The 25,352-nt window shown below is 45.3% G+C and overlaps 1 protein-coding gene across 1 annotated transcript in view; it reads right to left on the reverse strand.

Moving 5' to 3' along the window:
* The window catches only part of LOC144142507 (nose resistant to fluoxetine protein 6-like), a 61,203-nt gene that overhangs the window by 15,469 nt on the left and 20,382 nt on the right, over positions 1-25,352 (reverse strand). The window contains exons 7-12 of the mRNA XM_077674067.1: positions 21,786-21,879; positions 15,699-15,785; positions 14,955-15,120; positions 12,011-12,093; positions 8,209-8,331; positions 5,976-6,096 (exon numbers count right to left, since the gene is read on the reverse strand). Of these exons, the coding sequence (XP_077530193.1) occupies positions 5,976-6,096; positions 8,209-8,331; positions 12,011-12,093; positions 14,955-15,120; positions 15,699-15,785; positions 21,786-21,879 (674 nt within the window). The remainder of the gene's footprint in view (positions 1-5,975; positions 6,097-8,208; positions 8,332-12,010; positions 12,094-14,954; positions 15,121-15,698; positions 15,786-21,785; positions 21,880-25,352) is intronic.

Below are 25,352 nucleotides of genomic sequence, written 5' to 3' on the forward strand. Positions count from 1 at the left end.
TGTAAATTTCACGCACCACCTTTTATGTCAAAGCCACTAAATTGCTTTAGACCTCACATATAATCCGTCGAAACGACCCGGAATGGGTCTCATGCTTAACATCTGCTGCCAGAGCGCCTGCTCTGTGGGTCATTTTAACCAGTTTTGTGTTTCAGCTGCACATTGCGAACCTTAGAATAATTTTTTTAACCCTTTGCTTAGCCAGTGACTTGTTTGAAGAAGACGCAGTTATAAAAGGACATTTTCTTTAGCGTAACCGCTTAGTAAGCTATTTCGTTCTCTCGCTGGTGCCGAACACGAAGATGTATAGCTGCGGCTGAATTCTCTAAAAAACGGGTGTCGGTTTGAAGCGACGCTCTTGTGTTGGCATGCGCATGTATGTATTCTTGGGCTGGGACATCGCTTGAGGGGTGGGAAGCGGTAGCAAATGCCATGGGGCTTGGCGAGATGCACCTTGACAATGCAACTTGGCGAGGTGCACATGCACCTTGACAATGGCGCAAAGCGACGCGCAAAACGACGAGGGTCAGTACGCGTCGTTTTGCGCTGGCTTTGCGCCACTGTAAAGGTATATGAGCACCTCACCAAGCCCAGGCATTTGCTACGCTTCCTGCCTCTCCAAGCGATGCCCCATCCCAAGAATGCATGTATTTGCAATGCAAAACCAGAGCGCCGTTTCAAAACGACGTCCATTTTTAAGGAAATTCGGCCCCTGGGACCCAGCCAGCCGTGGTGAATTAAACTAGGGCACAGGTCGAAATTCAGTAAAACTACAGTTAAGGATGTACGTAAAACTCTTGATTACACAAGATTAGGACAGTGTACCATCCCCTTATTTTACAAGCAGCGGCCCGACTGGTGTTGAGTTTTTTAAGAATTCTTGCTACAGTTCCCCTCATGGGCGCCACGAGAAATAAATTTAGAGAATAAAGACAAAAAATAAACATTACTACTCACACTGGTCTACCGTACGGTGGTCGTTTTATAGAATATTGACAGCGCCATTGGCACAACTATATACATGGCGAAAAGTTCTGTCAGCTGCTTTCAGTATGCGTTCATATATTCTTTGTCACCTCTCCTTCATGGATCTTTCCACGATAGGCTTTTGTAGCTACAGAAACAACTCGCTGATTTGGGACTTAAATTGCCTTTACAGGCGATTTTGCCATACCCCGTCCTCGGGTACTCTAATATGCAAGCAAAACAAGCACACAAGAGCGCACGTGTCGCTACTCACTCCGTGGCCGTATCTTTTTGCTAGATGCGTCTACACCCTCCCCCCCCACCCCCCTTCCGAGCCTAATGAATTGCACCGCAAACACAGGTACCGCTTAAAAAGAACTCCCTCTGAGCGTACCACTTGACGGGAACATCATAGCTTCATGCGTATGTTGGTGGTGTCAGCCACAGCGTTGGACCGACTGGCCGACCGACCGAACTACCCGCCATGTCACTGATCTCGTGCGTAATCACATTGTCAACAGAGTCGCCGCTCGGAATCCTCAAACGTCATGAGATGTGACACCGTCAAATTGCATGCTTTTTGAGCTTAATTGACCTATCGTAGGAGAGCAGCAACGCAATTAAGGGGCAAGAGGTACCACAGGGTCCCTGCCTCGTACTTCAATTCAAGCATGTCCAGCTTTTCCGACATGCACTACTTTAATTAGTGATTATTCCAACGTTGTCAAGTGTTCTGAAATAAGTGTTGTGCAGATCAAGTATTGGAAACAAAATCCTGCCTTGTATTCAATACCACGTTTAAGATGTGTGGATGGAAGCCATTACATGTCTGCTTCTATTGGCGGCAATGTTTGACGATTGGTAACACAAAACCATTGCGATTTCGACAAAGGTCTCTGGACAGGACAGTACCTAAGATAAAAAATTGCTGCATATAGACTATTGCCTTCATAAAATAGCTTAGATCACATAAATACTTTAGATAAAATCCGTAGAACATCTGACATCTCGGCCAATTTCTCTCAAAAGTCGGACTATTAAAGAACGTAGAGAGACTTGCAGAAAATGATATTCCGTGAAGAGCAAGGAGACAACCTGAATACGAACGCTGCAGCAATTATTTTTCCCAACACTCAAGCTTATTTGCGTAATTTGTGTTGCATAGTTACTGCCCGTAGATACACGCTACCTCCCCTGCCTCTGAAACCAAGTAGAACTATGTGCTTAACTTGGAACTACGTGAAGCAAGCTGTCACCTTAACTAATAACAGAGCCCGCTTTTCTGATGGACGCGAAAAGCAAAAACACCCGTGTGTTGGAGATTTCGGCGCACGTTAAAGATCCCCTGGTGGCCAAAATTAATCCGGAGCCCTCCACTACGGTGCGCCTCATTGCCTGTGTAGCGTCGGCGCGAAAACCCCACAATCAATTACCTAATAACAGCGCAAAAATAGTTTGAACAAACCACAGATCTTTACAGCCATCAGTACTGAAAGAGATGTGATGAATATGAAAGGTGCTTCTGTGTCATTTCAATAGATGCCTTGAAACTTTTTAAAGATGTAGAAAAGGGAGCATTGCGCGACGACTTGCGTTTGTCGCTTACCTGCTTTCACTGTGGCTGTTTTATCTGCGTATCTCGCTCCGAGCGGCCAGAACGCACGCAAGGTGGTGATGCAAATTACCCCAGTTGCGTCAGAGTGATCACTTATGTTTTCGTTATCTCTTTCGTGTGACGAAGCTGTCCAAGTGTTCGTACCGTCCTTCATCCGCACGAAGTACAACACTTCGGGCAGTCCACGCTATTCCCCCCTCTGGGAAATTTCGATGTACACCTTCCAGTTAAACTTGGTTTTGGGCTATCACTTCCCTCATAAAAATGGTTACCAGGATTTAATAAACTTGTTATAGAGATTGCTCAAAAGAATTTTATAAACTTTTTGTCAACATTCTATAGAATATTTCTATTGAGTTTCCATTACAAATTGGCCACCGCGTTTTAATTAAAAGTCTATAGAGCCAAGTCAGTAGACCTTATCGGTTCTGAATGTAGTTCCTTATGAGTTTCTTATGGGGTTTTTATAAAATAAATTGAATAAGTTTTTTATACAGTTCTTACTGAGTACAGTCGCAACAGCCTGTTGCATGGGAGTCAGGTTTGAATACAGTTTCTGGCGGATTTTTATTAAATTGATGGCAATTATTTTTATAATATTCTTATTGAGTATAGTTGTAACATCCTGTTGCGTGTGAATAAAGCTTGAATAGGCTTTTTGATGAGTTTTTATTAAATTTGCCTGCATTAGCTTTCTTAAAATTGTGTTTGAGTATGGTCGTAACAACCTGTTGCGTGTGAGTCAGCTTTGAATAGAGTTTCTGACGAGTTTCTATTAAATTTTCTCAACTAGATTTCTATAAAATTCTTATAGTGCCCAGTCATCACAACCTGTTGCATATGAGCTAAATCTGAACAGAATGTCTGATGAGTTTTTATTAAATTTATCTCTATTCCCTTTCTATAAAATTCTTATTGAGTATAGTCGTAATATCCTGTTGCCTGTGAGTCAGGTTTTCTGGCAAGTTTTAACAGAGGAGCTTTGAAGGGGCTCGAACACTCCGGTGGTGATGTCCGCCATCCCAGGCGCCACCGCTCACAAGTGCTCCCAAGACGAAGTGATGGGACGTCCGTCGCGCGATCTCGGTAGATGGGGCAGGGCAGGCGGCGCAATAGCAGCCCACACCAGACCTCCGTGGGTGGGCTATAGAAACCCAATACAGAGTCTATTGAAACTCAACATAATGAAGGCAATAAGATGCTTGCCGCGTCTTCGTTATAAAATGTTTATTGCCTGTTTAATGACCACAGTCCACACATTACGAGTTCGATCGATCCTATAGAAAGTCAATACAGAGTATGTAAAAACTCGATACAGTGAAGGCAATAAAATTCATGTTGCATTTTTGCAATAAACAGTTAATTGATTTTATATTGGCCACAGTCTTTAAGATGGGAGATTTGGTTTACTCAAAAGAAACGCAATATGAAGTGTATTAAAACTCACTGTCTTGAAGGCAATAAAATGTTGGTTGAGTTTGTGCAATACAATGTTTGTTGACTTTTTAACGAGCACAGTCTATAAGCGATGAGTTTTAATTAACTTTTTATTGACTCTATAGGAACTCAATTGGGGGTCTATTAAAACTCAATGTCCATTTTCATGAGGGTTCCCACACATTCCTACAAGAGACCATAACACAAAGAAATCGTGTTCACCGCACCTTACATCCAAAATCAATGGAACCACCATGTTTCAAGCTATAGCAACCTAGTGTACTAATCACTGGTTTCTTCTCACGGTCTCCAGAAAAATAAGTGGTAAACATAAATTAACTCGTGCCCTATGGTCCAACTAACAGCGCTTCGCAGAGTCGCGGGTGGAAACGGCGAGCCGCTTCGAACTGAGTATAAATGGCTTTCAATTTTCCTTGAAAGGATAAGCCCCCTCCAACACGAGAGGCTCAGTATTCGCGTTTCTTGAACCCAAGCTACGCGGCAACTGAGCCACGCAAAGGCCTCCGGGGCCTCATCGGTAAGGTCTGAAAAGGTATACTTCCTCTTGTTTAAAGGGCAGGCAAAATACAAGTTTGTAGTATTGGAAAGATTTAGTGCTTTATAGTGCTCGCAGCGCTTGCCCGCCAGCAAACGAGAAATTAATCAATTTAATTTACCATTTTCATTCTCCCGCCAAATCACGTTTCGTGATGTCGTCGATGACGTAACCAGGGCAGATTTTTAAACGAACGCTAGTGCGCTATTTAGTTTGCAGCGTACTGCGAAGCGCTTTGTTTACCGTCAGTCCTCCTACGTGGCACCGCCATGCTGTGTGGGACCTCTGCTTGCCTTTTCTTTGTTTCGGACCGTATTTGCACCTGCTTTGTTTTTGTTACGGAAGGTAGTAATCGTGTAGTAAAACATGGGGTATGCTCCAAAAACAGGGTCACGTAAGACAATGTCGCTTACCCCAATCGGCCAGTGTCGTGTAAGATAACCCCAAAGCGCCGGACTGCTGTGCAGCTATAACAAGTATAATGCGTGCAGTACCAACATCAGTACGCACTCGTACTTCTGTGTTTCCTTGTACTTTCGTAACTTTTATTGTTTACCCCACCATTCTTACTGCTGTAGAATGAATATGCATTGCATTTAAGCGAAAATATCTCGCTTTGTAAGCTTATAAGCTCAGCCTAATTTGCGTTTGCTTTTGCCGGCCGCAGCCAATCGCACATTAGTGTATATGGCGCCATAGGTTCTAGTGCTGGAAATGACCTAGTGAGTCGCATGACCATTCCCTTTTTTCCTATTTATATAGCTGATTTCAGCGAAGTTTAGGTTAAAACATTAAAAGTGGTTTTAGTATAATTATAAAGAGTCAATACTTCGAATGAACCAAACTTGTGCTTTGTCCGCATGGCCCCTTTAAATGACACCGCGAATCATCACCCAAGAATGGCTACATACACACACGACAGCCGAAAAGTTTAGGCTACTTTCTCTGCTCTACTGAAGCGGTGGTTTGAACTTTGGTCTCGGTAAACCAACATGCTCGAATAAATAATCGATGTGTGCATAACTGTGGTGAGCATTATAAGTATAATTGTTCGTCATGCTGGCACCGCGTATTGGTTTGTAAACACGAGTGGCGCCGGCTTGATAATTGCCTGAATAGTATTCTTGAACCAAATACAAATACAGTTTACGGCATGCCACCGCTGCGTCTTGGGTCGGAAAGTAGAAACAACACTAATGACATCAACATAATATTTTTTGGTGTTTGATCTTTAAAGTATGCGTAGCGCAGTTCCAAAGTACAACTAGTATACATAAAACAAAAGTTATGTCTAAATAGTATACTGCCTCCTTTAGAAAAAATAGAGACCGAACTAAGTTTGGTATTTAATGAGGGGACGAATGTGTTCTTGTTTTTTTTAAATGACGTTGTGATGCTCACCTTGGACACTTTGTGCTGCCTAAAATTTCCCGCAATGATGTATGTGATGCAACCTGTGAAGTAGCACACTGCGTGGTAGAAGGGAAGGGTGTAATAGTCGTTCACAGTATCCCTGATAACCCTGCAAGAAAAAAAGGGGAAAGTATGAAACGTCAAATAAAATCTCGCCCGGCTAATCCCTTATCCTGTCACAAGCAAAAAACCTTCCGTGCTCCCAAAACCAAGCCCGTCAATATATTCAGGGAAGCACTTATCGCCATTCCAGTCGGTGTTCAGGAGGAGTTCGTTGGCTCCAAGGACGAATAAATGGTAGGTATAAGCGTCCTTAAGGGGCGCTTCTTAGCACAACTCCATAAATAAGCAATTAACATCGGGAACTAATTCGCTATTGCGCTTTATTTAAAGCGGAGCTTGAAGCGCAGGTGACAATACGGTACATGTACGGAGTTTATCGTGCTTGGAACTCTGGAGCACGAGCTGGCCGAGGACTGGGTTATGGAACATGCAATACTGCACAGGTAGATGCCGTGGATGAACCGATGACTATGTGAAAGTCAAATCGTGCATTTTCGGAAACCGCAGTCTCAGCTTACGCTGATTCTCTTTCTGCTTTTTTAACCCACGCTTGCAAAAACTCTTTGAAAAGGCAAGTAGGTCAATCGGGGGCAGCGGCGTCTGGTTACTTAAAAATAAAAATACAGATCAAACATAAAATACTACTTTTAGTACATTTTGCCTTCCTGTACCAGAGCCATATTTCATAACCTGAAGATAAAATGACCCTTTTTTAGATCCCCTGCATGTGTTCCCGATAGGGAGTTAAATAATGTTGCCTGCCGTTCACGCTTGCACAAGCTAGTTGTAATTTTACGGATGCTGTATACACTGTACTTGCATCCAGCAACATATGGCGTCCCCATCACAAGATAGTCATGAAAAACTGTAAATGTCCGAATGCTTGAAAAACTGTAAATGTAAATGAAAAACTGTAAATGAAAAACTGTAAATGTCCGAAATGCCGTGCACACACAAGGTGCTAAGAACGCAAACCTAAAGCTTTTGTCAGCGTTTCTGTTAGTGCCTTACTTCGCCTTCCATGCGACGTTTGCGCTGTTCATGCGATGTGTCCCTATCAACCAGTTTCAGCTCACCGTTGCTCACGGGACGGTTACCTGGCGTTACCAATTCTTTGTAGTCTGTGGCAGACATGTATAGCAAGACAGAACCCGCTCTTTGTTACCACAAAATGTTGGGGCTGACTACCACTGGCGAAAACTTTGACCTCACGTATGTACGACAAGAACTCTTTCCACCCAATGATACCGCTAGACGTACTCTCCTTGGACTCGTCGTGGTTGAGGCCGGAAAGCCTAGCAGATCGCGTTCGATACTTAGCTGCCAACTCTCCTACAAAAACAACTCACGCCTCTGATATACACGCTCTTGTGGAAGAAAGCTTTGTTGTTCCTCACACACAATGGCATGTTCGACTCGGTACAGGGGAAAATTATGAAAGTCACAAAGTCTTTCTACCCTCCACGTCCTTCTAATCGGTATGCTTGTTCATAATGGCGTACTGGGTAAGGGCGAGCAGCAAAACACACCGATGTTGTATTTCGTTGAGGCAGAAGTCTTTTCTTGATACTTACTCTCGCGACTATACTTGCGACCATAGTATTATCCATCTGGAGAAGGCAAATTTGATTATATTCTCCATGATATCCTGTGTTCCTATGAAACCCATGTGAATAGGAATTCACTCTGATATTTTCTTTTTGTAACACTGCTAGTTTCCACTCTTTTTGACCTTGGATGCTGTGAAGTGTGAACTTAAAATAAGGCCGCTTTTTACGGTGACCAAGCCGCCAGCCCCTCTTCTTGTTTTTCTTCGTCTTCTTCTATTATTATTGCTATTGTTAGTATGATTAGTCTTTAGTTCAATGGCAGGCAGATCCACAGAACGTCTATAAGCTGTCTCGACAATTCGCAGCGATTTGATGACCCTCTAATGGGCATCCATCCAAGTGCACGCAATATTGAAACATCGGGGAATGTTGCGTGATTTGACCGATTGAGTTGCCAAGGAAGCAAAGGAGGCTACCTATAGGTGCTTTCCCATAAAATGGGTGATATTCCACTCCCATGTACCGGTGAGACAGTCTGGTTTTACGCCTTATTAAAAACAAAGCGCTTGTTTCTAAGGACACATATTTGAAAGATGGGAAATACTTACGTAATAGATTGCGCCAAAAAGACCATGAACGGTACGATGTCCCCTCTCCTGGCTTGCCACGCTGCTACGGAGCATCCAAACAGGGCAAGAATCATGAACGCAAGGACTGCCAGGCGTCTGCGACTGTGAAAAATCATGCGCACGCAAAAAGAAAACTGCAAAATCATATTTCATTTGGTCCATTTAGTGTATTTAAAGCGTGTTTTCAATTAGCACTAGCTTTTTTTTCTTCAGCCCATAGCTGCGTCGTTGGCAGGAGTCGTAGGTCAGCAGGAAAATTTCCGATGTAGGTTTGCCAAACAGCCTGCGTGGCCGATAGCAAATGACGCGCCAATTGTTCGCACTTTCTCCGAGTGAGCCCAAGGGAGAAACACGCATGCCGAACACGCGTCGCAAACAGCAAGAGCCTTTATGCGCGCGCACGTGTTTTCGTGTTCCCGTGTGTTTTGTGCTCGTCTGCGTGCGTGTGCGTGCATGCGTTTGTACACACGCGCAGGTGCTACTTGTTGAAAAAATGAACCGATTCAGGGGTGGGGGGGGAGTAAATTAAACGATTTTGATTGATTGATTGTGGGGTTTAACGCGCCGACGCAACGCAGGCGATGAGGCGCGCCGTAGTGGGGGGCTCCGGGTTAATTTTGACCACCTGGGGCTCTTTAACGTGCGTCGAAATATCGCACACACGAGCGTTTTTGCTTTTCGCCTCCATCAGAAAAGCGGCCGCCGCGGCCGGGATTAAACGTGTCTAGCGTTGTAGCAGCAAGCGTTGTCGACTGGGCCGCACGCACGAGGTGTGGCTTCCGCGTACGGTGCAAAGGCACATTGTTGGATACAAACTAAAAAAAAAAACGAGTGTGCTGAAGCGGCGCAGTGCCATCGCGCGGCAGATACCTTAGAAAATGTCTCGTCTGAGCGAGAGCCAGGCACAGACGAGCATATCGAGCGTGCTAAAGCACTTCGACATCGCTTGACGCGGGCGGGCGAGTGCACTCAAAAAACTTCCTTTTTGTGCATTGTGGAAACTAGGCAAGTTGAAGAGACGTCGGCATTTCCGCCTAAGTGAAAGCACTTGTAATGGTAAATTGCATTTCCAACACAACTTTGGTAGGGCTCCACAAGTCGGAATGTGTCTACGTACGCGGAAGGCATCCAAGTGCCGCACTGTTTCATATATTCGTGTGCTCGATAATGACATTTATTAAACGCTATGGTATTTCTTGGGATAATCAACGCAAAAAATTTGGTGTGTCAGTCCATGCATGCAGCCGCCTGACAGAAAAAAAAGTGCTTCACGTTCAATACGACGTATCTACCAGCAGGGCAGTTCTAAACTACTAAAACTGCATAAATGAGCTACACATGTCCACATTATTTACCTCAAACCGAAGCTCACATATGCTTGAGGCAAAATATGGGTACATAACCAAGAGTACAAGTGTTCTTTCATTAGGAATACACGTTGGATTTGATTTCACGATAGAAAAAGAAAAAAAAAAACGACTCTTTAATAACGGCTCTGAAGATACATGATGCCAAATGAAACACTGAAAGGAAGGAGATCGAGCTTGTGGTGTTTTAAGCAGAACAAAAGGCAAAATATGAAGGAAATGACGAGCGCTGTCCCAACGTGTTCAGACAGCGCTCGCCATATTGTTCATCTTTTTTCTTTCTGCAGACGGCGTGAGAGCAGTGCGAACACGGGAAAATGAATTTGAACAAATAAACGTTGATTGCGGTCATCATGGGAGCAGCGAGAGAAGAGTGAAAGAGGCATTTTCCTGGTCGGAGAGAGGGGGCGTCAGAAAGTTTTAGCGAAGCAAGCAGATACGCCGCCAATTTTTAACAGAGAACAGACTGAAGTCTGCCTGTGGCCCCACCGGTTTCGCCACTCAAATGCACGCACGTTCATATTTATGAATTGAAAACTCGTTTTTAGATATCGAAAGATCCAGTTGCAAGAGCAATTGTTTCCAATAGCGGCTCGAGATCTTTATATAAGCATGGCAGAAAAGAGTGAAAAGTTTTATTATATAGGTAAAAACGGTATGTACACAGGCCTCCGGGATGCTATGCGACGTCATAACATGCTTAAAAAGCTTCTGTTTTCGTGGACTAATAGAGATACTACGAGGAACCTGCGGCCGCGTTTTAGGAATGCTGGATGAGGTATTTTGAAGAGAGTTCAGAAGAGACCCTTCTGACGGTTCTACAAGGTATGCTAAGATTAGATTACCTAAGTCGCGTGAAATATATTCGCCGTGTCAAATCGTCCGTTTCATTTCAAGTAGACCATGGCACTGTGGTATGATTCGCAATGGTTTTACACCGGGAGATGTCCTTGTAGGGAGTACTTTTCGGAAGAAAATCAGCATTCCCCAACGCACAATGACTCTAAACGAAGCGAACATGGTTTTCAATCTGCTGATTGAGACTTCTGCAATTAGCCAGATTAATGAAACCTTAGAAGAGGATGATTTATTTAGGCCACAAACATTTCGGGCCATTTTGAGGTTTGTACATTGAATCACGATATGCGCTTCGTGTCTGGAACAGTTTGTGGGCGTCTAAAGGAAGCTGGAAGAAAGGCGGAATTAAACGGCGGCTAAGGACACCAATGCCCTAACCAACGCAATGAAACTTCGCATGGCTAACCTCCATCATACGAGCGAAATTAAAGGGTGGCTAAGGACACCAATGCCCTAACCAACGTAATGAAACTTCGCATGGCTAACCTTCACCATAAGAGCTAAATTAAAGGGCGGCTAAGGACACCAATGCCCTAACCAACGCAATGAAACTTCGCATGGCTAACCTCCATCATACGAGCGAAATTAAAGGGTGGCTAAGGACACCAATGCCCTAACCAACGTAATGAAACTTCGCATGGCTAACCTTCACCATAAGAGCGAAATTAAAGTGCGGCTAAGGACACCAATACCCCAACTAACGTAATGAAACTTCGCATGGCTAACCTCCATCATAGGAGCTAGTTTGAAAGCGTCTACATAAAAAGAACATCTTCAGTCGCTTTTCTCAATCGTGCGCCTACAAGGAAAGCCATAAGAGGACGTCTTCAGATTTGGTGATGCCGAAAAAAAACCGGACACGAAACAACCAAGACAAACAAAGCAAGTTTGAGAAGCAAACATGAATTTTGCACCTTCAATTCCCAGGTAAACGTGACTAATCTTGAATAAATAATTAGGCAAGGCCATGGCTCTTGGGCGCTTTATTGCCAACTAATTATTATCAACCAATTTGTGACAGCAACGAGCTAAGGATTTTTCTAAGCATAGTTAGGTTCGTTGCTGTGTGCGTGCTTACACTGAACGCGTACTTACAATGGTTTACCAGCAAAATTTGGTTGTGGTGAAGAGCCTCATCGGGCTATACATCATTAATGACTTCAACATCAGCACGGACTTGATGCCGCAGTATCATAACTTCATGTTTCGTAGGGGAGACGTCTTCAAAACGCATGTGGCTCTCTTTCGCTACAACGCATCGTAATGAGGAATAATTCTCCGCAATGGTCCGCAATAGGCTAGTGCCGAAGTTCAGTATACGATTTGACAGGAGAAGCGTGTTGATATTACGCTATATGTGCACAAGTTTTCGCATTGCGCGATGTTAAAGGGCACTACAATTTTTTAGCCGCTCAATAGATCAGACCTCCTCATTCATAAAGGTTGCGCTCTTGGAAGTCGCGAGAGGTTGTTCAGGCGGACCGGCGTAGAGCAGACGTCAGGAGATTGTTAGGCGTCAGTGTAGCATCTATAAATAGTGAAAAAGGAGTACTTACTTCCGTAGCGCCAAGTAGACAGGGAGTGCCACTACGAACAATTGAAAATCTGCAGACAGGTACCATACGTGCGGCAGCACAGCCTGCAATGAAAGGGAAAGTAAAACTATGTTTTAGTGGTGATTGCTGAAAGCATCACGGGTTCCACTGGACTGAGAAGATATGTAAGTGATATTTGATGTGTAAGATGTGTAAGTGGTAGATGTGTAAAGAACTGGTAACATTTAAGAGTAAAATTGGCGTTTTACGTCCATGCCGAGGCTTCACCTTCCCTATGAGAAACAGCGTCGTAGTACAATGGGAAATATGGAATAACTCGAGGCACCAGGGTTTTCGATTTTTGCCGCCACCAGAAATACGGCCACCGCGGCCGCAATCGAACATCTGTACGTCGGTGCTAAGCAGCAGGAACTGAAGAGTTGTTTTAAGGGTTAACTGATAAAAGCTGTGCTTTGTGAAGCCTCTTAAATCATTACAAAACCAGGTTGAAATATTTGTGAAAACAATTTGCAGGGGCCCTTAGAGCTACTTACGTGGGTCACGCACGAAATAATATGTGTGGGTAGGTAGGTTGAAGCCGAAGCAAATGGGAATTAGTGAATCGGCCGTGAGCCTGTCGGCCGTAAGCCAGCAGCTGTCATCTTCACTGGGCAGTCCCTCTGAGGGGGTATGTAAGAACTGTAAGTGGGTATCTTGCCGCCACACCAAATGGGGATTCGTGATTCGGCCGTGAACTTCGGAAGGCAGCTGTAAAAATACTGTCAAATCCACCTAAGTGGGTGCTTTGTCAGGACAATCTTCAGTCTTAACGTTGTGTGACCTCAACGCTGACACTAAGGACTTGCATAGCAACATCAAACTCATTGTACTTCAACTGTCGGTACCGCTTGACGACGTTACACCTCTACGCATGGCGTTAGGCCTAATGTCGTGAAGTCGCATATCTGACACCGACGCCAGACCGCCGCATAACTGCGTTCGCAGCCACGCAACGCGTTGCAGCCAGTGATTGATTCATTGTAGTGCTTAGTGCGCCGACGCAGAGGAAGAGATGAGGCGCGCCGTAGTGGAGGGCTCCGTATTAATTTTGGCCACCTGGAGATCTTTAACGCGCGCCAAAATCTCGTATACGCGGGCGTTTGTGCTTTTCGTCTTCATCAGAAAAGCGGCCGCCACGGCCGGGAATCGAACCCGCGTCTTCGTGCTCAGCAGCACGCGTTTAGCTAGTGAAGAGACCAGGTCGTAGCACATAACTCCTTTCGAAGCCATTGCATTCCCGCGTTCGTGGCCATATGACGCGCCGCAGCTGATGGAAATGCTAGGCCGCCGCCTATGCACCTTGAGAGCCATTAGTATTTTTGGTTCTGTCTAGCGGGATTTACGAGACCGCCGTTGCGACGCCACGTTTACCGGTTTTTTGCAGGACATGACATATAGTGCGCTTGCCCTAAAAAACGCTTTCGATACAAGCACTGCGAGTAAAAAAAAGGACAGACAGCCAGTTTTCTGTTGGCATACATCCTACACCTTCCAAATTTTTGAGTAAATCCAGACTACAGAGACAGAAATCTAATTACGTTTAGGGATTCTTCACATGCAGGTACGGACCAAAAATGGTAAAGTAGCCCTGAGAGAATTTTTAACAGCGCATTTTATTCTTAAAGAACTGCTCACACTAAATGTTTGTATTTTCTCTGTATTGCTTTGATCAATGATAAGCGTTACAGTAGCAATCATTAAGCAACTGTTTTACTTGATGAGCACGCGATAAAATAAGTCAGCTACTCCTCTGTCGAAACGACAACGATGAGAGAACGCGAAGCTTTCAAAAAAAAAAGAAAAACTGTGGTTGATGCCTCTCTAATAGGAAAAAGTACAACACGAAAGGGAAATGTGCAGCGAAATTTGCAGCTGAGCATGATTTGCGGGTCGGCAGCTGTCTTGTGGGTGTGTTTGGCGAGCGACGTCCTGCTGGCGGATCGCTTGGACAAAGGTGTACTGGCGTCATTTTCGTCCCAAATATGGCGTCAATGTAATCTTGGGGTAACGCGGCATAAAACAGTTTTGTGTTAATATATAAGACCCGAAAACGAACAACCCTAAGTATAACGTACTCTTTAGTACAAAAGGTTGCTTCCCCGCCAGAAGACCCTGTGTGCTGGGGTGCACCCTTTACAGGCCGCTTGCTTCGTTGTAGTGGCGTCACTTCCATGAAGGATATGACGTCGGTGAAATCTTTGCGTTTCCGGGAATAAAACACTTTCGTGTTAAAATATGTCCTACAACAAACGAACCAACCCAGAAGCAAGCGGACCCACATCCCACCACCCTGCCATACACATAAGGCATTTCTAGGTACGGTTTCCCTGCACTGCGATTGCGCTCTGTAGTGCTTTACTGATAAGTGACCCCGCTTCGTAAGGCGCGACAGCGCCGCATTGAAGAAATTGAAGCGGGCCACAGGTCGTTGGTGGAAATCTTCAATCATTGTCGTGCATTGAAGAGGGCCGCAGGTCATTGGTGGAAATCTTCAATCATTGTCGTGGGCGAGCATGTTGTGCTTGGGGCCCCCTTATCTGGCCTTCAAACGCTCGCTTCCGTTATTCTGGAGGTGACGTACTGACGCTAGCACGGCGGACACGAAAAGCAATGCCGCTCAGGGAGCAGTAGGTGGTGCATGGGCGTCGACTGCTAAAAGGAAATGTGATGCACGGCCGAGAGTGGCCAATGGCTGCTTTTATCTCGGAGCGCGAGGGCCCTGACATATGTCGCCAGGTTGTCTTGATCCGACCTTATGAGCTTTTACCATCCACGGCGCGTTGACCGAGAGGAAAGAGCCATAGCTCCACGCCTTATATCCTTCGGAAACTTATTTAGGGCTCTTTTAACTCGCCACCAGCAAGTGTGAGCGGTCGTTGAATTCCCGGGATGGTTGCGGGCATACCTTTTCGCCGATGTAGAAGAGGTTCCGAACTTGTAACACCCATTGCCAAGAGTTATGCTCAACTTCGTCATCCAATTTCCTGAAGAAGGCCTTTGCGCCAGGGCCCGATGCCATGAGAGGAAGAAGTTGCATGCACATCACGATGAACAAAAGCGGAACCATGGTTCTAAAGAAAAGGGGAAAAAATGGTACGAGCATTTAAGTTACCAGATAGGCACAAAAGAACCGAAATATTCGGTAAATTCTTCACATTATATCGGGTTTGGAAACCATGAGAAGAGTAGTAAAACGAATAGCGTTCACTCCCTCCAGAACCTTCTGTATCACTCAAGGGAAACTGAGTGTACATAAATACATAAACGCTAAATTATTGCATTACACATGTCTAGTAAAGTACGTTGTTGGGCTAGTTGGTCGATCATTATTAACAGATGTATAGCGCAAAAAAGACGAAGGACAAAGAATGCACGAGGACGAAGCGCTTCGTTCTCGTGCATTCTTTGTCCTTCGTCTTTTTTGCGCTATACATCTGTTAATAATTACACATGTGTACTGATTTCTGAGATGTGTTTGTAAATTCTCAATATTCACACGATGCTTTCAGAAATAATTTTGAGATAGCGAAATGTGGTCGTACGTTTCGCGTTGTGATCGTATTGTATTGTATTCGCGTTGTGATCGTATTGCTTTTATACGATATAAAAATTGTTAAGGGCCGCTAAAGTAACACGTAAACAGTCATACCTGACAATTCTTCGAAGCACTGCAAAAATGAAGACGACAACTCCGGTTTTGCGCTGCTTGTCAATGACAAAGCACAGCAGGAAGCCGCTGGAAGGAAAGAGTTCGTTGCACTGTTAGCTTCAACAATTCGTGGTGGTACGGAATGTAGCCGTCTTAAGCAATACACCAAATGGTTCCATGGCAGATGATAGTCTGTAAACATTTGTACTGAAACCTGGCTTATTACTTAGCTGCAGTCGGCAGAAAAGTGCGATGTCGAGACAACGTTGACCCGCATTTTAGATGTTCATCTACAGGAGATACGCCGCGATAATTTAAAGAAACGATATATTACCGATGTGAAAACGGAAGAGGAAGTTGGGATGCTTCTGAAGAGAAGCGTTCAGAAACTGCCGCTGTACAAATAAACTGAAGTAGCTAGGTCGCACAAAAAAACACCGATAACAGGAGATGAAGTGCTTTCTTGATTACCGTTAATTCTTTGATGCCCAGTGTTGCTCAGGAGCAACAACTCAAACAATATTTTTTCTTTCGCACTTTGGGGTTTTTTCGACATTTAACCCAATCTATCGACAGCGAAGGATCTCGGACCATGAAAAATTAAAGAAGAGAGGGCAGCACGTACTTCATCATGCTAAAAAAACATTGTTTACGCGTGTAAACTCGCATCGAGCTCGGGTGGCCCAATGGGCTAGTGACAGGTGACCAAAATTTGCGCAATTTCGTTGCTATTACAAATGATAGCAATACAATCTTTAAGATATTGTCTTCACTTGAACCATATATCATGGTAATCAATCTACCTCTCTTGTTCAAGTGATATATGGGCATACAGTTCCCAGTGTTTACCAGTGCCCAGTGTGTCCTAGTGTCCGCCCTCATTAACTAATTTTTTTTCTGACTTCATGTTTGTGATGGCGGAAGTCCTTTTAGATCATGAAAATCTTGTCGAACGCTTAAGCAACACAATTAAGTTTTGGGAATCAAAGGACTAAGAACATTGAATATAGCAAGCCATCAGTGTATCGACTCACAAACACGTGTGCACACACAAACCAAAACATGCATGCGCACGTACGCGTGCACGCAAATAGACACACGCACACCGCCAAAGTCTGCTCCGTATCAGTACGGATAGCTGGTGATACGACCTCGCGTATCAACCACCGGAGAAAAGTGACCACATCCACGCCCTTCAAGCGTTCCAATGAGTCGTCATTCCATTGATTCTACTGTACCGTTAACCCACCCACCCCAGCTCCTCTTGGGGCGTGTCATGATGCTGGAGCTGCTGGTTTTTTTGCTGTTGACAAAGCCAAGATGCGGATGTCGCCTCGCTCTCTCTTATCGATAATGGCGTCATGATCCAAGTCATCCTTTCATTACACTGCTCATATGGAGGTGATAATCTCCTGATTAATGAAGAGTACGTCATGATAATAATGGTGGGTCATCAGGTGTGGACGCGAAGGCAGGAATTTTGCTTTTATTCATGTACGTATCACATTGTAGGATAAAAATAATGCGAAGACCCTAGAGGAAACAAAGGGGTGGGTGGGGCGGGTCTCAATATAATTTAACTGAAATAAAGTAATCTTGGTAGCTGCAGTGCAGGGAAGCCCAGTCATCTGCAACACCAGCAGAACGATGTAAAACATTCAAAGGCTTTCTTCGAAATATTGCGCCTTCCGATGGGAACAAATAAGAACGACCAAAGATGTTCTAATGAATTTAGAGGACACGCAACTTATGGGCACAGAATCCTTATTTGCACACAGAATATAAAATGAGGTGTGCTCATGCAACACGCTTTACAGTTGACGGCCAAGAACAAGAAGCAACCACGCAGGTAGTATCAGGAAACGTCAAGGACAATCACGTAAACGAGCGGGCTTGAGCGCGCGGCCCACCCGAAGCCGTAAAAATCAAGCGAACCTCTCCTTCAACGTACCCCGTGATGTGTGTAGCAAGGAGCATAGTCACTGGCCAAGTGACGGTCAACGTTACGCCATGGGTTTGATGGAGCAACCGTTTATGTTCCGCAATGCGTTGCCTGTCAGCTATAGGAAGGGTGATCCTGTCGCAATTGTGTTGCATGCATGCGCTTCCTCGTTTGCGCATATCCGTAAGTGCGAGGGAAGTCATGAATACGTGGCGTAATAGCCGCCAACAACCAGCGCAGAACATCCGCGAGGGATGCCGACGAAACGATTAAGACTGCATCGGCCGCCTGAAAGCCCTAATGATTCCTCTGAAACCCTTGAAACTTGCCGTTGACGTAAACGCCAACACGTGGATCGGTGTGGCCAGGGCGTACGCAGCGTACTGCGGGTTGGTGTATCGAAACAGGAAAGTAGGAAAGGTGGGTCTATTAATTTTTCGGAGAGCAATAGAATACCGTTGTAACTATAGGGGTCTATGAAAATCGCCAGCTCACGGAATAATTCCAGGAATTCGGCTGAACTTAGATTTATAAATGCTGAACCTTGCGTTTCCTGAATACAAAGGTACACAGAATGCATATAATGTTACGCGGAAAGACAAGTCTCAGCATATAGACGTGGCGGACAGAATATGGACAGCAACACCAAGTGAAAGTAACCTCTGAATTTCTGTGAATTGGAAGCTCGATGAAACGACGCAAAGAATGGAACATAAAAGTCGTCATGAAGGCAACACAAAACTTGGCATAATTTAAAAGATTGCGCAGCTGACGCCTCACTATAATTTGTTTCGACGTTTGGCCATCAGTGAGCAATGACCATATTACTGCGAAGCAGTATGCCTCTACCAGCCGAGGAAATTTTCGTGTCCGCATCAGCAGAAAACGCCAGGCTAAATGATAGAATTTACTGGCACCGCCAGGAATCTAACCTGGAGCCGCATAGAAAGCGGAGCGACAACCTGTCATCTTAACGACTTAGCTACGGCCACACTAGGAGGCGGGGAAACAAACGGTGTACTGAACGAGCGCAGGGGCGGGTCTACCACGTGCGCTCATTCAAAGCCCTCGTGTGAAGTGTAAACCGCATAGTGTATGACAACGGTGTTCTCGTGGTTTAGATTAGCGGCGAACGGAACAGTCTCTGGTGATGTGGAGGCAGCTCCTTGGCGGAGACGCATGAACCAACAGTGAAGGGCAGCCATGGACGCGCGTGCCGCTCTCCTCCTAGCCTTCGCCACACGCTCCTTTCCGTTTTCTTCCTGCTGTCGCTGCTGTGTTCGGTCACTCGGTTACGCAGACGCAGCTCCCGCGAAACCCAGGTAACGGCTGCCAAAGTATCTGATTTCACTGTTTATAGGGCCACGTGTCTGAATTACAGTGACGTCGCCCGGGTAATCGTTGTGGGTGCCGTTTACAGGTTCGCAGTCCAACCACCTTCACAGCGTAGATCGGTACCATTTTTTTTTTCAGGAGCTTTTCACCGTTCCTCCATCCGTTGTAAAATGATCGGGCAATAGTTCTGTGACGGACTAGTGGGAGAAACCAAAGGTGGGCAGTCAGTGCGCTGACTGTCGCGAAGTAGCAGTCGTGAAGTAGCCAGAAGTTTATAATCGCTGGTGGAAACTTGTGGCAGACAACAAGTAGTTTCATCTCTTGAATAACACTTACGTCTTGAAATGGCATCACAATGGGCTTTGCTTTTGCTTTTGGGGGTGAAGGTGACTATAAATGGGCGGATTGATCTCACCCCACTCTTCAGCATGTTCTAATAAAACCGGGTGTGCGATATCTTCGTTATTCTATCGACGTCAAGGGCCGCCATAGTGGCACACCACCTTCTCTTCCCATACAGATTCCGATTCATTTCCACCGGCGAGGAGTAACTGGAGACCCATCCAAACAAAATCACTCCCTCCTATTGCGGTACTCTGCCATATAGATCCTTCGTTATTCCCTTCCTCCCTCTGCATTCATGGTGGAATCCTGTCCACAGTTGGTCATCTTATGTGCACTTTTCAACATACTCCTTTCCCCTCTTCTCAACCCTGGGAGGCAGCATTGGGCTACTCGGACCTGAGCAATCAACAAAGCCTCACTGCCAAAGCCGATATCTTCGCCGGTGAGCTACGGCCTCCCGCAGCCGCCCTCCAATAACCTGTTCTTCGAATAAAGTTTTCTCGATTTCTCTTTCTCTTTGTCGTGCCATATCACTGCCAGAGCTTATCAAGAAATGGCGGAGCGCTGTCGCCATTTGTTAAGCCCCTCGTAGCGTTTGCTTAGGATTCCTGTTGATTCGGCCAGCGTTATTGCCCTGTAGCCCAATGTTGACCCCCATTTGAGGTAAAATGCTGTCATTCCGTGAGGAATAGATGGGACATGTTAGTGAAATCCGCGGACACAACGATAGACGAGCACATATCAACAGTGCACGTGGGTAGTGAAGGACGTCAAGACGCTTCATGAGCAGGCGGTATAATTGGTTGCGGTGGCGCTGCGTTCGCCCCACTGTCTTTACACGACGCACCTGTCGTCCAGCTTAACGACGCGTTCCGTAACCGCTTGTCCGCGTTGTAAAGTGGAGGGTAAAACTCAGGCCGAGAAAGCGGAATAATACGGTCTAACGTGAATGATGGCAATGAAATACCGATAATGGTGGATGAGACGAGAAGCGGTAGGCAGCCAATGCCACTGCTAAAGCGACCAGACCTTACCACTTAGACGGTTAGAACGTAAAGCACGGCGTGGGGGTGGGGAGATGGGGGAGGGGGGGGGCGTGAGAAATTCCGTGTTGTGGGCTCTTGAAGCCGCAAAGAGGTGTCTGCGTCAGGCTCAGCCTCCTGATCGCGGAAGCGAGGGGACCGGTGCTCACGCATTGTTTAAAAAAACCACCTTTGCACCTTGCACTACTTTTTAAGATTTATCCCCTATGAGTTCCAGCTGTAAGGCCACAAGACTATTTCAATGTTCAGTTTATTTCGTTGGAATTAGCTAATCCCGCAAACTAGACTGATAATGTCACCAGGTGAGCACGGGAAAGCAGCTACTGAGTCACTTTAATTCTATTTTCCTTATTGTACAGGTAGTTTGATTTTAAATCTTGTTAGCATTGCAACAAGTGTTATAACAAACAGGCTTTATTTCGATTTCAATCAAGGTTTATGCTGTATTCAAAGTCCATTTAAAGGAGCGTGCGATTATGGATCACTAATTGGCTAATATGTCGCTTTCCAGGGGTGGAACAGCTGGTAAGTCTAAAGCGTGCAGGAACCCCTGCTTTTTTTAAGAACATGAAGTTTTAAATTTACTCGCAATGAATCCTTTATAGAGACAACACCATCCCCGCCGTGACTGCGCTAGGATAGTTAGAATTGTAGATGTAGAATAACTTGAAACTTCGCTGATCAAACTCTACTTAGTTCTGGTGAGCACCTCATCAGCTACATTTCTTTCTTTTTACCTCCCTCGGGATAGGGCTACCCCAAATATATGTGCATTTTCATAGAGCTTTACTGACTGCACTAGGGTCGTGCAAAGGAAAACAATGTAAACAGGGTCGTGCCAAGCAAAACAATGTAAACCTGGAAGTGAAAATTCCCCTTTTGTTTTAGAACTGTTACAGCTTATTGTAACAGTGACTGGTGCGAGAGAATACCTCGTTAAAAGGGCCTTGCAGACAGAGACAAGTTTTTAAGTATCGATACATGCCGTTCAGTTTCCAAACGTGCCACCCTCGATGGCAAATTAGGAACGGGTGTCCCCGTTCTAGATTGTAAAAATCTAGAAACATTGTGTTTAGCTCGTGAGACATTTTGCTATATAAGGCTTCTTTCCATACGTGTTAGCAAACTTTCATCGATAATGGCTCACAACCGACGTTCGGTGTACATTTATCGGCTAATTTCCCACAATCGTGAGGCAATAGGTTGGCAGCCGTACTGTTTATAACTCGTTTATAACTCGTTTATTTCGTACCCTGTAGATTTTTAGACAGTGACTCCTTTAGACAGTAACTCCTCTTTTTTTTTAATATTCACCAATCAAACCAACATACACAGCCACGTAAACACGCCAGCTCGTGCATATGTATACATGCTCCCTTGCCCGCGAGAACAACTCAGCGTCACTTGTAACCGCTCACTTACCTGAGGAAAAAGAAAGTGTCAACCAGGACGAATCCAGATGTTACCAGTATGCTCATCCATTGTCTAGTGAAGATCAATATATTCAGCGATCGGGCTGGAAAGAAAAAAATACGGGTGAGGTTTAACACTTCCAAACCTAGTTACCACGCATGGAAGCAAACAATATGCACCTAATGTATCGTGGTAATTTGCCTTTGCCTGCGATTTCGCAGCCTGCCGTCTAGCTATCTATACTGGATGATTGGATTCTCGCTTTTGTTTGCGATGAAGGCAACGCACAGGCAAGATAGCCGGCGCGCCATCGATGGCGATACTTAGGAAACAAGCGCCAAAAAAACAGCCGCCAAAGCAGCGCTTTCATGGAGGTGCATGCTGCAAGCTGCGTCAGCACAGCGTTTTCATATATCAGTGGTTAAGATCTGTACTAGTGACATGGTTCCCTTGCGCTGAACCACACGGACAGATGGTCGAACCGCCGCTGGGCGATAACTAGATGGGAATGCACCGCTTCTCACTGGCCACGTGGTACCGCAGCGATGAATCTCCGAGCAAGCGAAGCGATAAGAAAGAAAGGTTCAGCGTGTACGCCGGGGGCTGAAGGTCATTGCGACGCGATGAGTGAGCTTGAAAGATGTAGCGTAATAGAGCTTTCGCTCTACAAAATTAAGTAGTTTCACTGCAGTGAGCGCGAGTAGCAGCGCTCGATAAGGGGGAGGAGCACCGCTTGGTCGTACTTCGTCATGTTCGACTCAAATTCCGTCCATGGATTCCCTGAAGCCATAGCGATGCAATAAAGTCCATACACGCGACACGCTGCAGAAACACCAGGTGATCAGGCCACGACAACCAGAACCCGGCTGTTCATACACAAACCTCCTCTCCATAGCGTCGTATTGCGTGCATCCTGCGCAGCTTCCGCGTTGTGCAGTGGCACATGCAGCAGCCACTATGCTCAGCACGTCGGATGCTGCTGGGCGTTTCCTAGCAAAGCCGCTCTTTGGTCGTGCTGCATTATATCGCTCTGTGATCTTGATCTACAGGCTTTTCCCTCCTACGAAACGAAAGACCCGACATTACGAGTTCGGGCCCCTCGCACAGTCACGTTAAATTTGATGTTAAACGGCTTCTTTGCACTAGAAGGCATGAGGGCATTGAATCGAATCGTGAGGGTGTTTCTAAAATATCACCTATTTTGTACATATTTCCACAAATGCGCGTGGGTTTGCCGTTGCCTACGCATGAATTCCACGTACCCACGACAGAGCTAATGCATGGTTCGACAGACAGATTCAAAATCACGAATTAAATCGAGAGACTGCGACCGGGAGCACGGATTTTAAAGCGAAGCATGAGGGCCCTCACTGATGCGTCTACAACGTGAAAATGCCCTGGAGGAAAGACAACTTTCTCTGACGACGGTTATTAATGGTCGTGGTTGAAGTGAAAGAAAAAAAAAACACTTCACGCGGCAGGAGTCGAACGTAGTGGAAAACTCAGACGACAACCAAAGTATCCCTCACTAGAAAGCTTCGCGTTCAACCATCGTCATCGTTAGACGGAGGGGCGCATGATTTTATTCATTCATGGGTTCAAATGAATAATGAAGAAAACAAATTATGACATGAACGTCTGGCGTGAGAAAGCAATGACAAGTTATCTGTTTGACCATCACACCGAAAGCAAATATAGACCCTGCTGTCTGCGTCATTAACAGAACTGTCATAAACTAGAAAAAAAAGGCGAGGACATTTTTTCATTTTTCACGAGTTGAAATTTCGAAAGCATTTATGCCAGGCTCAATACCACTGAGTTGGAGCTTAACGCTGCGAGTATTTTTTTAGTTTTGCTGTGGTGGGAGTTACATGATGGAATTGGTGAGAGTTATTCTTAATATTTCTACGTTAAGATGTTGGCTGTAGATCACAACCATTTGGGCGACGTTTCTCATAATTCTGCAGCGGTGCAGAGCTGCCTGTCTCACTCGTACCTTTTGCGACGTAGGTTGAGGCCAGTACGTCTCGCGCGTGATTCGCTCTTAGCAATCCACGTGGATGCCCAGGCATTCCCTAGCAGCGCGCTCCTATTCTTTTGTTTTGAACATGCGACGGACGTGCCATGGAAGGCTTCGCAGTGACGTGGGTTTTGGAGCTCGCGTCTGACGCAGCTTGATGGACTATTTAATGCTTTTGATCGACATTGGTCCAGCCGAAATTAAAGACAGCAGCAAAAGTGTTCTTGGGCAAAACGTTAGGCAAAAACACGCAAGGGCCTCCCATTCTGTGAGCTGCTAGTTTAATATCCGCGCGTTCATTCCTATTTCCCGTCATTACGTTTACAGGCTTGCATGGCTGCTACCCTCCCCCATCTTGGTTGGCAAAACACATGCGCAACTTCGGTCAGAGTGAATCACTTCCTGAACATGCTCGCGGTGTTGCTTTTCCTTTTTTGACACGTGATTCGAAGAGAATGTCTTCAGCGTCAACGAATTCTGAATTTGCGCAATTTCCTGATACCCTGGTATGAGTATTGGCTTATGATTGAAACATAACCGCTAGTGTGTGAATTTATTATATTCAAACAGTGCCAAGGTGAGGAACGCTGAAAAGGAAGGAAACAGGTTCGCGCCCCACTTTTTTTACCTCCGTCGCCTTGGCGCTGTTTGTGCAGAATGAACCAGTGTGAACTTGTCCAAATGACAGTTTTACGGTACGCTTAGCTTTTGCAGTTCTCGACTTCCCCTTTCCCTGCGTTCACCCGAAAATACAAGGTGAACTTTAGGGTTGTTAATAATGTAGAGTATCAATGAGGCAAGAAGGGCACCGTTTGATTGGAAAAGAAGAATATATCGAAGACACACTTAAAAAGTTGGCAAAAAATTGCTTAAAGCTACTTTGTTCTTGTTGTGCGTGAACATGAAAGCGGTTTTACATTTTATTTTACGTACATAAAAGATATTTGCACCTCGCAAATGTGCTTAAATGTCGGTGTGTCTGATTTCTTCAACGACATACCTGATCAAGCGCCTAGTTCAAGGCAGCAGAGGTGACGAATAACAGGGACCGGCATACAATTTCATAACAACATTGAACGTAGCTGTGACATTAGAGACTTCGAAGCACCACGCTTGCATTACGAAACGTCACTGCGCAGAATACACTTTCAGAGCAGAATGGCATGCTGGGCCTGAACTGGACTAACTTTTTATTTTGATCATCATGATAAGTAATTTAAGAGCGCTGTGGTGCAGAAGGGGCTCTGGTGCTGTGGGAGTACTTGAGCGCTTCTGCAAATTTCCATTTTTAAAACAGATCACTGTTGTTATGGGTGCGGGAAGTCACGATTTATCGAAGTCGCATTAAAAGTACCACGCTGTTCGAGGCTAGTGTAAAAGTAGCATTAATCAAAGCTGGAGTGGCTTTCTTCGGGACCCTTTCTAGTGCTCCCCATTTTACTATAAAGGAGATGCCAGTAATGACATCAATTTAGCAGAAATCAAATTAACAAGCCACGCTGAGCACACACGATTGCTAATCAAGCCTCGATTGACACGGAGAGAATCATTTCACT

This window comes from Haemaphysalis longicornis, unplaced genomic scaffold, assembly GCF_048455015.1.
Source record: "Haemaphysalis longicornis isolate Haplotype H1 unplaced genomic scaffold, Haemaphysalis longicornis Haplotype H1 scaffold_1, whole genome shotgun sequence".
NCBI classification, from domain to species: Eukaryota; Metazoa; Arthropoda; class Arachnida; order Ixodida; family Ixodidae; genus Haemaphysalis; species Haemaphysalis longicornis.